This window comes from Sciurus carolinensis, chromosome 13 (genome assembly GCF_902686445.1).
Source record: "Sciurus carolinensis chromosome 13, mSciCar1.2, whole genome shotgun sequence".
NCBI lineage: Eukaryota > Metazoa > Chordata > Mammalia > Rodentia > Sciuridae > Sciurus > Sciurus carolinensis.
The window spans coordinates 22,140,441-22,156,972 of record NC_062225.1 but is presented as its reverse complement, the minus strand read 5'-3'; the positions used below and the strand labels follow the sequence as shown (position 1 = coordinate 22,156,972).

Here is a 16,532-nt window from a genome sequence, read left to right as displayed (position 1 = left end):
TTTAGTATTCTTCTTCAATGATTTAACATTTCTCAAACTATCCAGTTCTCAAAATTTACCCTTCCCAAAGGGGGTGTGTAATAAATTGATCTGAGCAAATGAAATAGTTAGTTTAGGGAATATACAACTTTTTAATTCTTTTATTTCCAGTTCTCTGTTTTAATTTTTTAATTATTAGGTAGAATATGGTATCAAATAGCAAATTATAAGTTGCATGGTTAAAGAAAGCCATTATTTAATGTGCCTGGAAACCTTATAAGTGGTTAAGTAATTATGTAAATAGCTATTTTTACCATGTCTAATATTTAAAAGTTTAAAAAACATTTTGAAGTGGGAGGCAATTTCTGTATAATATATACAAATATTTAAGAAGTTATTGATTTGCATGTCCATAACATAAAGCCTCATTTGCTAATAAATATAAATTTTATAGACTAAAAGGTGAATTTACATTAAAGGCTTACTTTAATGAAGGTGAAACCTGAAAATGAGATGTATATGAAATTCTCATTTTATATATACAGGACAGTTTACAAACCTAAACTTCTGGTTGTTTCTGTTTTCAGAGATGCCCGAGTGGTAAAAGACATGGCAACAGGAAAGTCTAAGGGATATGGCTTTGTCTCCTTTTTCAACAAATGGGTGAGCTCAATCAGAAGTGCATGTGCAGTGCTTTAATAATAAAGAATGTAAACAAGTTTAATTATTTCTCTTTTATCTTTCATTTTGCTGATAATTAGCACCCTCACTAGAAGATGTCTTCTTTCTCCTGTCTGGTTATTTAGTCAACATTTATTTAGCATCTGATACCTACAAAATACTGAAAAAGTGTTTCAGAATGTACATGGTAAAGATATGTAAATTATCAGCGATAATAGATATTAAAAATCTCAGGTATGGGTGCTGGGGACATGGTTCAGTAGTAGATCACAGCTGAGCATACTGCAGACCCTGGTTTCAATCCCCAAGCACCCAAAAGGAAGCAAGGAAAAATGAAAAATCTTGTTATCCTCCTTTTATATTTCCAGAGTAATTAAAAAGGAAGAAATAAAATTCTCTGATCGTTGAGAACCTCTTTAAAAAATTATATATTGGGGCTGGTGTTGTAGCTCAGTGGTACAGCACTTGCCTAGCATTTGTGAGCACTGGGTTCAATCCTCAGTACCGCATAAAAATAAATAAAATAAAGGTCCATCAACAACTGAAAAAAAAAATTTTTTTTTAAATTATATGTTGTATTTGAAAACTTCTCATATTTTCCTTTTATTCTAGAAATATTTACTGAACACCAATTTGCATAAATTTGAAAATTTCTGATTTCTATAGAGACCAGGAAGGATACTATACTCATTGTAGAAAGATTTCTATATGTATTATTAGCTGGAAAGCTAATTTGCATAAAAAGGAAAGGGACTTTTATTAATATGATGTTTGTGGGTTTTTTTGTGTTTTCTCTTGTGGGGATAAAAAATCTTCTAGCAGGGTTTTGGGTTTGGGGGTAGTTGTTGGAGGCAGATAAAGTAATACGCTGTACATTGTGTTACACTTTTTTTTTTTTTGCGGTGCTGGGGATCGAACCCAGGGCCTTGTGCTTGCAAAGCAAGCACTCTACTGACTGAGCTATCTCCCCAGCCCCTGTGTTACACTTTTTAATGCTGTAAGTGTATTCCCAGTTTAAATAATTAAGTGCTTAAAATTTTTTAATATAACTGAGGTTTCAGAGCAGTTAAATGCAGCAGGATCACACTTGCAAAACTACAGGGATGCATGGTGGGAGAATTAATATGTACAAATCTTTATAAAGATTTTTATTAAACCTTAAATTTTATTGTTCACTATTATATTAAGACAGGTGGTTGCCTGATATGAATACAAAGCAGTGTACCTTCTGTATAAGAGTATCTTAGAATGAACCATTAAAAGTTTTAAAAAAAGAAACATTTTTAAACTTGTCATGGTGGTACACACCTGTAATCCCAGGATGATGACAAGTTCAAGGTCAGCCTGGGCAACTTAGCAAGACCCTGTCTCAAAAAAATTGTTTTTTCTAGTTCTGTGTCTGCTTACATTGACCTTATGTCTGATTATTCCTATGAACTTTTACTCTCTAGATAGGTACTATAACTGCTTGTGATCATTTGCCCCAGATTTTCTGTCCAAATTAGATATTTTCTTTAAAAACCTATATATGGTTAGCAAGGACAGGAAAGAATGTAAAATGCACTGCATTTATAGCTCAGTCATTCTTAAAGCAACTTTTTATGTCTTCTGATCAGATGATCAGGTAGTTGTTTCAATGTATTGTGTAGCATAGCTATCATCTTCACTATATGAAAACTGTTTTCTAAGAAAGTAGAAAAATCTGTGAAGAAAGTGGATAAACTTATAGAATTGGGGGAAACCCGTATATTAGAAGAAAAGTTGGAAATTGTAAAGCATCTTGACAGGTAAAAAGAAATAAGATCAGTCAAGTACATGTCCCATATAACAACAAGATACCATATACCATGACAAGATCAAAATACTAGAAGGTATTTTTTCCTATAAGGTAAGAAAATAAAAATTATGACAGCATAGTTAGTTTTACTTTATTGTTAGTCACAGTATCTTTTTGGAAAGATACACAAATAATTTATACAACAGATTAGTAGCCATATATAGTTTTGAGTTCCTTAGAGTATTGATTCATAGGTTTTTTTTTTTTTTTTGGTGCTGGGGATCGAACCCAGGGTCTTAGTGCTTACAAGGCAAGCACTCTACCAACTGAGCTATCTCCCCAGCCCGATTTATAGGTTTTTACTGTGGTTAGTACAATGTAGGGAAATAAGTTGGGGATTTGAGTGGGCTTGAACTCTTTTTTCCCATTTGAGAATATGGAATATAGGGGTCTATTATTTTTAAAAAATCACTAGTGAATATCTATTTAGTAAGAACTAGAGTCAAATGGTCTTCATTTAGATGTTTCACAGACATCCTAAGCTTATATGTCTTAAGCAGAACTCTTCATTTATTCCTCAAACCTGTTCCCCACCTTCCTCCTAGACTTTGTCCTCCTTTTTTGTTAAAGCTGGCACTGTCCTTCCAACTTCTGAAGCGGGAACCTAGGAATTATCTTTGATTTGTCCCCTTTTGCTTATAGTGTTCTCCCCCTATCCCATTTTTTGGCCCTTCCTTTAGATTATAGATAGCCACAGCTACAGCACTACTCCTGGCCAACATCATTTTTTTTTTTTTTTTTTTTATCTTTGTGTGTGATCTTTATTTCAAATATTTGTTATAACACCATTATTATTCCTTGGAACAAGAACAAAGATCACCTAAGCAGAAACTTAGGAACTAAGTACAGAACTTTACAGAACAGAGGCAACACTTAGGCAGAGGATGAATGTTGACCAGAGAATGGAATTCAGCTGGGGAAGGTGAATGTGCCCTCTGAATCCAACTTCAGCTGCCATCAGGGAATACTTTGTGCCAGTCACAGATTGTAGGCTGTTTTTGGAAGGTTTGAGTGCAGCACAGGAATTCCATTTGTTTGGCTAAACCCCTGGCTGAGGTGCCATTAGGTCAATATCACTCAAGTTCCGGGCCAGCCAAACTCCTGATGCAAAGAGTCCCAAATTCAGGATCAAGTTCCTCCGGAAATCATTCCTATCGGTGGCAAAGTGGTAGACTTCCCGGAGCCAGTCTCCTACGTTGTCCGAATTTCGGGGGCTTCATTTGCAGAGCTGGTAGCGCTCACCGGAACCCCACTGGAAGCCATCAATACTTTTGATCCTTCCAACATCATTTTTTAAAACCTGTAATATTGAAATAGATTCATAAAATGTTCTTTTCCTTTTACTATCCATTTCCCTATACCATTCTTCTCCTAGCACTGAGAATGCCTTTAAAACATAGATCAAGCTGGTGTGGTGGCAGATGCCTGTAATCCCAGTGGCTTGGGAGGCTGAGGCAGGAGGATCTCAAGTTCAAAGCCAGCCTCAGCAACTTATCGAGGCCCTAAAATTAGCAAGATCCTGTCTCAAAATAAAAAAGGGCTGACACTATTGCTCAACCTCTTGGTTTGATCCCTTCTACTTCAGATCATGATGCCCTCACAGTTTTTCAATTCTCTAACATCCTTCCTTTTTATGCACTAGATTCTACTGAAACTAATCTTCTACATTTTTTTCAGTGCAGATCAAATTCTTTCCTGCCTTAAAACTGGCAGTGCTTTTCCATCTACTGGGGCTTGCTTCCCCACAGTCTCAGATTGTGATTTTAATCAGCACTTTCCTACTCAGGCTGTCTAAATTAGATTTCCATGCCCATATTATTTATCTTAGTATTTTGATCTTGTCATGGTACCTGTTACAGTTTGTAATCACTTTTTGTCCCTCTGCCCTAGTGTATCCCCAGCTCTTAACCTAATGCCTAGAACATGATTAATGGCCTCGTGTTTACTTTTAGATGAATGAGAAACCAAATACTATCATTAACAAGCTTGTTGTAATTGTGGGAAATAAAATTTTTATTCACATTAGGCTGAGTTCTTGCATAAAATCGATGATAGCTACCTTATTAGAGCATTGGACTCTGAACTTTTTCAGATGATTAATGTTTCCAAAGTCAGATATCCAAAACAGTTAAAGGTACCATTGCTGTGTGTGTGTGTGTGTGTGTGTGTGTGTGTGTGCGCGCACGCGTTACCAGTGATTGAACCCAGGAGAGCTTAACCACTTTTTTATTTTTTATTTTGAGACAGGGTGTGGCTATGATGCTGAGGCTGGCCTTTAACTTGGGCTTCTCCTGCCTCAGCCTCCCCAGCCTCTGAAATTACAGGCGTACACCACTGCACCCAGCTTAGTACTATAGCATTTTTACAAAGCTATTGTATATTGTGTATTTCATAAAGTATGTTCACTTAACACAAAAAGCACAAGGTTATGTCTACTGCTAAAAGTTGTGTACCATCTGCTAATGTTATATTCTTTGTCATTTCTAAAATGTGCGGAACAGGATGCTGAAAACGCTATTCAACAGATGGGTGGCCAATGGCTTGGTGGAAGACAAATCAGAACTAACTGGGCAACCCGAAAGCCTCCAGCTCCAAAGAGTACATATGAGTGTAGGTGTATTGGAGAAGAAAAGGAAATGTGGAATTTTGGAGAAAAATACACTAGCATTGTAAAAGTTAGAGCTGTTCCCGGAGACTTATTGCAGAAATAGATGAGAAGCAAATCAAGACTACTGTTCAAAAATGTACTTAGTTTTCATTTTTGTAATTTTAAATAATAAATGATATTCAATCTCTAATGTCAAGTCTCCTATTGTAGAGAATATTGGGTAAATTTTTAGACATTCCTGGGGGAGGTTTAATCCTAAAGTCAATTGTAATATGTGTTCTCTATAAGCATTTTGATCAAGGTAAATATTGCCATTACCGTAGGATAGTTAATACTGCTTTTCTCCTTCTGAACATTTATTTAATGAATTGAAAATACAAACTTTTTCCTTCTCCAGCAAACACTAAACAGCTATCATATGATGAGGTTGTAAATCAGTCTAGTCCAAGCAACTGTACTGTCTACTGTGGAGGTGTTACTTCTGGGCTAACAGGTATGGGAGCTTTACCTATGTGCTATATGGAAATTAATCTTTAAGCTGATAAGCTTAATATTTGTAGGATTTTACTATAACTGAGTGTGGTTTCTTTTGTTTTTTGTCTAACAGAACAACTAATGCGTCAGACTTTTTCACCATTTGGACAAATAATGGAAATTCGAGTCTTTCCAGATAAAGGATATTCATTTGTGAGGTATGGATGGTTTTTGTGAAAACTTTCCCCCTCAAATAATTTCTGAACATTTAACAATGGTTTTCTTAAGAATTTACCTCAACTATAAAGAAATAGAAATTTCTCTAGCATATAGCATTATCTGCTCTTGTATTTTTTATTCTTCCAACGCAAGGCCAACGAAACATCCTCTATTTTAAAAGGTTTCTCCAGAACTAAAAGATCTTTGAAAGAAATAGCAAAGGAAATCAAGCAACTGCTTGTTTTACCTCAGGATCATTTTGAGTTTTTTTTTCCTGCCAAATGGCTATTGAATTTATTTGCCTTGATTTCTTTTTTAAATTTTTTTTAGTTTTAAATGAACACAATACCTTTATTTTATTTATTTACTTTTATGTGGTACTGATAGAACCCAGTGACTTATATGTGCTAGGCAAGCACTCCACCACTGAGCCACAACCCCCAGCCCAACCCTTGCCTTGATTTTTTTTTTTTTTTTTTTTTTTTTTTTTTGCCTGCTGGGGATTGAACCCAGGGCCTTGTGCTTGGGAGGCAAGCACTCTACCAACTGAGCTATTTCCCCAGTCCCCTTGCCTTGATTTTTAAAGATAGGTTTTATTCATAAATATTTTTTTTTCCTTCCCCCACCCCCCTCTTTTTCCTTTATACAATCTGTACGTCCTCCATTCTTGCCTCCCTCCTACCCCTTATTCATAAATATTTAAAAGAATTTTTATTGATTATTTTTTATTGATTATTTTTATTGATTATTCTTAATGTTGTTTTCAATAGGTTTAATTCCCATGAAAGTGCAGCACATGCAATTGTTTCTGTTAATGGTACTACCATTGAAGGTCATGTTGTGAAATGCTATTGGGGCAAAGAAACTCTTGATATGATAAATCCTGTGCAACAGGTAAGAGGGTCCTGAACTTTGGGAAGTAATTATTGGGCTAATAATAGTAAGATTATTTTAAAATAAGAATTGTTGATAATTCTTGTTAATAAATTTCTAGTTCAATTTGTACTATATAAGAGCTCTTCCTACATGTATTTATAGTTCTAGAGTGGTGTTTCACGGATTGCAGTGGTTACATAATGAGTGTAACTGCCTCAATTGACTCATGCTCACACAGTAGATTTTAAAATGCTCCGACAAACCTAACAGGGTATTAAATCTTTTTTTAATACTTGGTAGATTTATTCACATACAATTTGGAGAATTCACAAGTGTGCTTGACTCAGCTGATACAAAAATAAAGCTATAAATATATGTAGAGCCTTGGCATTTCTTCCAGGTTTTACTGCTTTTTGTTTTTCTAAGCAACTTTAAACTTGATCTTGCAAAGATTTTTTGAGGAAGTTTTAAGTGGAGCACAGAGGTGGGAGTAAGAAAATCCTAAACTACATAGATTACTTAATTTAAGTAGTTTACCAAACACTTAAACATTATTCTAAGTTTAATATTGATTACTGGGGCATTATCACTGCCTTATATACTATGCTGTTTAGACAATGATGTAGAGTTGCAGCAGGAGAACCTAAAGGTTTTGTTTTTGTTTGTTTGGTACTGGGGATTGAACTCAGGGGCACTTAACCACTGAGCCACATCCCCAACCTTTTTTTATATTTTCTTTAAAGATAGGGTTTCACTGAGTTGCATAGGGCCTCACTAAGTTGCTGAGGCTGACTTTGAACTCGAAATCCTCCTGCCTCAGCCTCCTGAGCCGCTGGGATTACAGGTGTGCACCACGATGCCTGGCCCTAAGGCAGGTTTTTCTTTCAGTTTTAGTTTTTTTGTTTATAATTTCTTTAGTTGTAGATGGACACAATACCTTTATTTTACTTTATTCATTTTTTTTATGTGGTGCTGAGGATCAAATCTAGTGCCTCACATGTGCGAGGCAAGCACTCTACCACTGAGCCACAATCCCATGCCCTTTAATAGTCACTAAATTATTGTTTATACTGTCCTTTTAATTATAAAGATGTTTTATGTTATATGTTTTGGCTAAGTATTTGTGGTTTATGAGAGCTGCATTTATACAAGTAATTGCAAATTGTACTAAATTATCTGTCATAATTTTACCTAATAGCAGAATCAAATTGGATATCCACAAGCTTATGGCCAGTGGGGCCAGTGGTATGGAAATGCACAACAGATTGGCCAATATATGCCTAACGGATGGCAAGTACCTGCATATGGAATGTATGGCCAGGCATGGAACCAACAGGGATTTAAGTAAGCATGTTTGATCTTTTGCTTTATTAATCTCAGAAAATGTCCAAAAGAAATTGGTAGGTAATGTGGCCCCTTATGCAAAGCATAACTGTATCCTTTGAAGGACTTAATTTTAGAGTGGTTTTCAATTTATAGTTTGATTTGATACTGGAGATTGAACCCAAAAGCACTTTACCACTGAGCTACATCCCAGATCTTTGTATTTTTTGAGACAGGATCTCACTAAGTTGCCCAGGCTGACCTCAAACTCAGAATCCTCCTACCTCAGCTTCTCAAGTGCCGTAACATTACAGGCATGTGCTACTGTGCCTGCCTGATTTATAGTTTTAAATAGTAATCTTTAAAGCTTTGCCTAGAGGGCTGGGGATTTATCCCAGTGGTAGAGCACCAGTACCACCACCACCACCACCACCAAAAAAAAAAAATGTTTATTTATTTATTTTGCCTAGAAACGTGTTGCCTTGAAGTATGTTCAGAGTCATACAAATGCTGGTAATGTTTGGTAAAGAATCAACTAATTTTTTAGTGAGAAAATAAGTTCTTAATAGTTGTAAAGCTTTTCAGATGACTAATGGTCACCTAGCCATTTTTTGATACACATATTTTCACCCAAGAGTAAAGTATTTGTTAGCATGTAATGAACTTCCCTTCATGTGGCTTCTGGCTACTTGGACACAGTCACACAAAAAAGTCTCCTCAGCTCTTCTAGTGAGGAATTTGATCTTCATGATGATGATGATGACTGGCTACTTTCAGAGCTTTCCCTTCCCCAAAACTGTAGTAGCTAAATTACATTGCATCACTGGTGGGAACAGTTCCAGTCTTATTTTGGCAGCACTTTATCTGTTCACTGACCAAGGTCCACATTTTATCAGGGCTGACAGTTTGACAATAGATCATTAAATGGTAATTTCTCATACCAACTTTCCAAAGTAACTGAGTCATATTTGTCAAGAGTTGATTCTGTGGTAATAATACAAGCCACCAGCATTATTCTGGCCTCCCATGTGCTTCTGGGGCTTGCCAGTGCAGCCCTGGCCATGCTCACGTGGCCCAGAAGTTTCTTTAGTCCCTGCTCGTCTTCAGTATGGTAGCATATCAGCAATTGAAACAAAAAGAGCAGTGTATTTTTTTTGAAATTAGGTGTTTTTGTTCATTATGCTTTTCTCTGTGCCAGAGACTTTTAATTCATATATTGTTATATGGCAAGCTTCCTTATGCACCCTGAAATTATGCCATTATACTTACATTTCTCAAATACAAACTAGACATAGATACTTTGTAGTTAAAAAAATCTTACGTTGAAAAAATTTATGAGTTACATATGCTTGTAATTATTTTAATTTCTATGAATAATATAAATGCTACCTCTTGCCAGGTACAGTGGCACACACTTGTAATCCCAGTGGCTTAGGAGGCTGAGACAGGAGGATCTCCAGTTCAAAGCCAGCCTCAGCAAAACAAAGTGCTAAGCAACTCAGTGAGACCCTGTCTCTAAATAAAAATACGGAATAGGGCTAGGGATGTGGCTCAGTGATTGAATGCCCCTGAGTTCAATCCCCAGTACACCCCCCCACCACCAAAAAAAAAAAAAAAGAAGCTAGTTCTTTTGTTGGGTGGTGGGGATTGTATCTAGGGTCTTATATATTCGAGGTAAGCACTTTACCACTGAGCCACATCCCTAGCCCTAAATACTAGTTCTTATTATACCAAATGATGAAGTTTCTGTCAGGTAGTAGCTTGCTCAGTTTAAGTCCAACTCAGAGGTAGAATGAACAGTTTTCCTTTACTTTTGCCTTTAGTTTCTCTGGCTTGATAGTTACTCTTATATTTGGGTTTAAGAAAATATGTTTCCCATTTCCCATACAGTTGTGATTTGTTCTTAGAATTACATTGTTTTAACTGGTAGATGTTCCTTCCCTTCTGCTTCTTTCACATTCTCTACCAGTCAGACACAGTCTTCTGCACCTTGGATGGGACCAAATTACGGAGTACAGCCGCCTCAAGGACAGAATGGCAGCATGTTGCCTAATCAGCCAGCGGGGTATCGAGTGGCAGGGTATGAAACCCAGTGAAAAAGGACTCTAGAATATAAAGCCAGTGGCTTGAGGCTACAGGGAGTGTAGTAAAGCCGTTGTTTACTTAAAGATTTATCAAATCAGTCAGTGCAAATATCAGATACAATGTATTTATTTAAAAGATTCATTTTTTAATCATGAAATTACTTATCATCCACATTGTTTTAAAAAGAAACAAGATGCTGGATGTCTGCCAATTTTTGCCTTCATTACCTTTTTTGATAAAGTTTCTCAGATCCTTGTTTCAAATACAAATGCAGGGATTGCTGCCACTTTTTTAAAAAAATTAAGAGGCAGAAAATTGCACAATGTTGAACTTTTTTCCACTAAAGTAGTGTGCAGTTCTAGTTTGCATTCCTGATATGATTTAAAACATGTAATATAAAGATGGTTTAAAAAGAAAGAAAGGAAGAAAGAAAAACCAAAACTGTGCACAGTCTAGAAGTTCTTTGTTATCTTCAGCTTGTGCACAATTCTGTTTTAGGTTAAAAAAATAAAAGGCATTGTTTGAGCTATACCATCTTCACTGTTACCCCTTGGGGTTTTTAAATATAAATTATTAGTTTACATCATTTTGTATTTACATTTTTTCACAAATTTGTCTTGCCTTATTAAAGTTCTGTAAAACACAGTTAAATGGGAAAAATGATGTTCACTTAGATTGAAAACTTTTCTCAGATGGATTGGTAGTTGCATTCATCTTGTGTTTTATATGAGAAGGTGCCTCAAGAATTCCGTTGGATTTGTTTGAAAGGATTTTCATCTTCTGTGATGAACTTTGCTGTGTACCAGGAACTGTAAAAACAAAAACTTGTTACTCAAGAAAATCTCTGAAATGTGATAAGTTCTTATGCCATGTAACTTTCATGTGTCAACTTATACATTTACATGTATTATTTCATTATGTAAAATGTTTTAGCAGTTTTAATATTTTGCACAGTTAACAAACTTTGTATGTCATTTCCTTTTTAAAGGCATCATGCAGAGTTGACATGAGATTTATAAGATTTTAGGTTGTTTGCATGTGAATATCAAATACATACTTTGGTAGTCTTTGAATACAAAATCATCTCTTGTTTTTCAAGAATTTGAGACACAAAGTTGTATGTAAAGGAATATAATTTGCCATTTTCTAGTTAGATTTACTTAAAAAGAGTAAATCAACTTAATTTTAATGTGTACAAATGATAGCTGTGAAACTGTAGATTATCCTTATGTCAGGCTTGGGGTTCATCGTAAACTCCAAAATTAGCCTGAAGGACCAGCCGGGCAAAGCATTTTTTAAATGTCCAGAGGCCAAAAGATAGATTAAAAACAAAAAAAAAAAAAAAACAAAAACAAAAAAAAAAAAAAGAAAGAAAGAAAACCTTAAAATCCTACCTCCTTAAACAGCCTTCAAAGAAAAGAATCCTCAGTGCAATCACTATTTTGATTCTTTGGGTATCTGTTTTATTGGAGTTACCAATTTTATTATTTTGGTATGGCTCCGAGCATTAAGAAGTTTAATCTTTGATGGCATTGTTCTAGTTTTGAAATTTCTAGTACATTTCAGAGTCTCTTAGAAGAGTTGTGGGAGATGTGGTTTGGTTTGGTTTTGAGTGAAGGTCACAAATCATCTTCCTTTACTCACAGGGAGGAAGGGTCCCCAGTATATATGTTTAAATGGTCGATGGTTTTTAAGACCCTCCAAGAGCTCCCAGTATTTTATTTAGGAACCAAAAAGGCCTGTAAAGTCAAATGAGTTTCCTGTCCTGTATCTTCCAGGTAGGACAAATGACTCTAAGCTGGTCTCTAAGCCAATAATACCTTGTAAACCAGAGCCCAGGAAAGACAGCTTCTAAGTGTATAGTTCTCTGGAGCTCAATTCTATGCAGTTGTACTGATGTTTCATTAAGTCACTGTGTATTTTTAAGTGTTGATACATTAAAAGTTGCTTTATGGAAGAGTAAATTTTTTAAATACTTGGAAACATTATTTCCTTGTTAACTTCTACAGATCAGGGCATGCAACCAAAAGCAGCTTAAATACTCAAAATAAAATATCAGGAAGCTATTTTTAGATTCTTCTGGTTTATGTGTCTCTATTTTAGGACCCTCATTTTTCTCTTATTAAAAAATACTTTCCTATACACTCATGGACTGCAGGGTAATTGTTTGGGCATAAGTAATTTAATCTGAACATGTGTAGCTTTCTTTTCATTTTGACTGTCTCAAGTAATAACAGTTCTTATTAGCCAATATATTTTCTTACTGTACAAATCTTCCAATGTACATTGACTACTTTTTGAGAAGAAAGGGATACTGGTATTCACAATGAAAAGGTCACTACTGAACAAACTCACGTTTCAGAAACATTGCTAACTTTGGTTTAAATCTTAGTGTTAAAACAAATCATTTAAAGATTTTTCGGTCTAAAAAAATTATACTGGAATTAGTATCAGGTAAGGAAATTAAAATTTTTTTTATTAATTTTATTCTAATTGGTAGGAAACTAAAATTTTTAATTTTATTCTCTGCAATATGCATTCAGACTTTCTGGTACTGTAAAGAACCTGAAATGATTCACTCTTAATGGGTCATTAATCCAGAATTCTTTACCCTGTTTGGATATTAAAGTTCCTTTATGTTTTCTATAACCTGTGGGATTTTCTCAGCAGTGATTATTGTGTGTGAGAATTTTTTTCTTTTTGGTCTAACCATATTGTTATATTCACTCACTCAGATATGTGTATATATTTTAATTCTTATTCCAAAACCATGGTTTACATTGGGTTACCTGTTTAATACCAAAAAAAAATTGCATTCTGCAAATATAACTAAATGTCAAACTAGGGTCTCATTTTCCTTGTTAATATTGTCTCCTCTTGAAAATGAGATTCACATTCTAGGTTCTTACTCTGTTTTATTCCTGTGCTTGATCATCTTTCGTTTATATATGCATTAGAGTCCCATTTGAAAAGGCAATCAAAAAGGACTAGATTGCGCTTACAAAGGGAGTAGCCAAATTCACTAAGTGAATTAGAAAAAAAAAAGTATTCATAGAAAATAAAACAGCAAACCTCTTAAATGATTTCTAAAAACAATTATGTCTTTAAATTGAGTTATTCCTATTACATTTTATTCCAACCACTCTATTTTGACTGTTGTGTTTAGGATTTAAAAAACATAACTCCAGAACTATGAATTTTGATTTAAAAGCCTTAATAAAATGACTGAGTGTGTTGCAATTGAATATGATTTTCTCCCTTCATTTGGAGACTTTAATTCACACAGATATATGATAAGGGATTAACCAAATATGAAGCCTAGAAGTATCTACAGTGATTACCTTGAGTGAGTGTCCTTCAGTTATTAAAAGTTTCTGCTTTATTCAGTCACCTGCCACACTGGATTCAGAGCTGAGATTTTTACCAAAATTAACCAGTAATTATGACTTCTGAAATGGGAGGCTAATATCACTGATAATAGTTCAACTGAAAAAAAGGAAACAGCAGGGCTGGGGCTGTAGCTCAGTGATAGAGTGCTTGCCTTGCACATGTGAGGCACTGGGTTCGATCCTCAGCACCACATGAGAAAATTGATGAATAAATAAAGATATTGTGTCCGTCTACAACTAAAAAAAAAGTTAAAAAAAGGAAACAGCAGACTTCCTTACTAGGCCATGCTGTACAGAAAGGAACAAAGCACATTTACTATATAAATGCATTCCCTAACTTCTTACCTTTCTTCAGCTCTAGAATATCAACAGCCATATATATATATATAAGACCACCAGGCAAAATATTAGAGGATCCTTCTGTGAAAAAATTGAAGGAATGACTGCCCAGTGCAGTGGCGCACACCTGTAATCCCAGCAACTCGGGAGGCTGAGGCAGGAGAATTGAGAGTTCAAAGCCATCCTCAGCAAAAGTGAGGCACTAAACAACTCAATGAGACCGTCTCTAAATAAAATACAAAATAGGGCTGGGGATGTGGCTCAGCAGCCGAGTGCCCCTGAATTCAGTCCCTGTACCCGCCCAAAAAAACTAATGACTACCAAAAGGCAGGTACTGACATTTGAAAGTCCCCACCAAAAAAATCCAAATTTGGCCATCAGTCATCCTACTTTGAAGTGTGCCAGTCAGAAATACTAAAAGACAAATGTCTTTGAACAGAAATCAAAAGAAGATACTTGCTTTGGCAGCATATACTAAAATCAGAAAAGCACAGAGATTAGCATGGTCCCTGTGCAAGAATGACAGGCAAATTCATGAAGCACTCCATTCCATATTTTTTTTGAAACCATATGTTAAGCAAAATAAGACAAACTCAGAAGGTCAAGGGTCTTGTGTTTTCTCTCATAGGTGGAAACTAGAGAGGAAAAAGGAAAAGAACAGTGGGGGAAGAGGGAATCTCACGAAAATAGAAGGGAAATCAGTAGAATAGAGGAAGGACCAGAGGAGGGAGGAGGAGAGGAAGAGAAGAAATACTGGGGAATAGTATTGACCAAATTACAGTCATATTGTGTGTATGTATGAATATGTAACAAAATGTCCCACTATTATGTAATCACCAATTTTTTTTTAAATGGAGAAAAAAAGCAGAGGGAAAAAACTTGGACTAATTTGGGAGGCTTAGTATATAACTAATCAAACTCCAGGAAGAGAACTTGAGGATGTGGGTAGAATCTGGAAGTTTTTCCTAATGAAATGACAAGTTTCAGGATCATAAAAAAGCTATTATTGAATTTAAAAATTAAAAAACCCATACTAAGAAATTTTAGAACACTGGAAACTGAATATTAAAAGTTGCCAAATGGAAAAATAACAGAATAATACTGAACTTGGATTCTCAAAAGTAACATTAAAAAACTATGGATCAATAGGGTATTGCTTTCAAAAATTTGTATGGATTAGCTTGTCATGGTGGTGCACACCTATAATCCCAGCTACTGAGGAGGCTAGGGTAAGATGATCATAAGTTTAAGGCCAGCCTGGGCAACTTGGCAAGACTGTGTTGCAAAATGAAAAATTTAAAACACTGGGGATATAGTTCAGTGGTAGGGCCAGGCCCTGGGTTCAGCCCAGTATGGGGAAAAAGAAAGTACAATGGAGTGTCTAGAGATGAGATGAGACCAGCACAGGAGTGGGTAAAGGAAAGTGCCAGAAAGATGGCTTTGAAACCACTGATGGTCAGAGGGCAAGGCCTGATTATTAGGTTGAACTGTGTAGTCTGATAATGGGACATTTATAGCACTATGGAGGATGTGAAAAGACTTAAAAATACATGTACTAAATCATAATAATAGAAACTCTGAAATGGGATTAAATTTAAAAAGGTAAGTTCTATTGACAAGGGTCTGTGAATTAAAGTGCTTATCATATAAGCCAATCTCAAAAATCCAAAAGACGAATGATCTCACTGATAAGTGGATTATGACACATAATGGGGGGGGCAAGAATGGAGGAAGGAGGGACTGTATAGAGGGAGAGGTGGGGAGGGGTGGGGGGGAAGGAAAAAATAATAGAATGAATCAAACATCATTACTCTATGTAAATGTATGAATATGCAAATGGTATGCTGTTACTCCATGTACAAACAGAAACAACATGTATCCCATTTGTTTACAATAAAAATAAATTTTAAAAAATAAAATTTAAAAAGTGCTTATCACAATAGAAGGGTAATACTAAACTGATGAATCAAAAATGCATATTCCATTATTACTTGGCTATAAAGAAGAATAAAATTATGGCATTTGCTGTAAATGGATGAAGTTGGAAAATATCATGCTAAGTGAAATAGGCCAAGCCCAAAAAACAAAGGTTGAATGTTTTCTCTGATAAGTGGATGACGATATATAACGGGGGATGATGGGGGTGGGGAAGAGAAGAATGAAGGAACTTTGGATGTGTAGAGGAAAATGGGGTGGAAGGGGGTAGGGGATGGAAAAATAATAGAATGAAAGTATTACCCTGTGAATATTTATGATTACGTGAATGGTATGAATCTACATTGTGTACAACCACAGAAATGAAAATTGTACCCCATTTGTGTACAATGAGTCAAAATGCAGTCTGTAAAAATAAAAAAATATTTAATAAAAAAAAGGTATTGTGTCTACCTAAAACTAAATTTTAAAAAAATAGAAATAAAAAACTGAATTAAAAAATGCATATTCCAAATATGGAGATAAGCCAGTGGGGAGAAGGGCTTTCCTTTAATTCCCTCATTTGCAAAATGGTAATAGTATTGTCTGTTCCATAGAGAAGCAGAGAATTGAGACAGCACATAGTGAGGCCCTAAGAACTTAGCAAGATCCTTTCTCTAAATAAAAAAAATTTTTTAAAGCACTGGGTTTAATCAGCAGTACCAAAAGAAAAAAAAAAAAATTTAAAAACTCTGCACAGCAAAGAAAACAAGAATGTGAAGAGATAACCTATAGAATGGGAGAAAAT

The 16,532-nt window shown here is 35.3% G+C and overlaps 1 protein-coding gene, 1 non-coding gene and 1 pseudogene across 12 annotated transcripts in view; 2 read left to right on the top strand and 1 right to left on the bottom strand.

Moving 5' to 3' along the window:
- Tia1 (TIA1 cytotoxic granule associated RNA binding protein) overlaps positions 1-12,731 on the top strand; it is a 31,610-nt gene extending 18,879 nt beyond the window's left edge. For 5 of the 11 annotated variants that reach the window (XM_047523137.1, XM_047523133.1, XM_047523135.1 and 2 more), the window contains 7 exons: positions 567-642; positions 4,999-5,107; positions 5,503-5,598; positions 5,713-5,797; positions 6,569-6,692; positions 7,873-8,018; positions 9,967-12,731. In XM_047523137.1, coding sequence (XP_047379093.1) covers positions 567-642; positions 4,999-5,107; positions 5,503-5,598; positions 5,713-5,797; positions 6,569-6,692; positions 7,873-8,018; positions 9,967-10,093 — 763 coding nt within the window. In that variant the 3' untranslated portion in view covers positions 10,094-12,731. Of the gene's footprint in view, positions 1-566; positions 643-4,998; positions 5,242-5,502; positions 5,599-5,712; positions 5,798-6,568; positions 6,693-7,872; positions 8,019-9,966 lie in introns of those variants that run through there. The other 6 variants (XM_047523134.1, XM_047523136.1, XM_047523140.1 and 3 more) reach the window with 5 other exon arrangements.
- LOC124963408 (mitochondrial import receptor subunit TOM6 homolog) lies at positions 3,249-3,760 on the bottom strand (annotated as a pseudogene).
- A 1,534-nt stretch (positions 12,732-14,265) lies between the features above and the next one.
- Positions 14,266-14,369, top strand: LOC124963799 (U6 spliceosomal RNA). Its single transcript, XR_007104831.1, has one exon. It is a non-coding gene; the product is annotated as a U6 spliceosomal RNA (small nuclear RNA).
- The last annotated feature ends 2,163 nt before the right edge of the window (positions 14,370-16,532 follow it).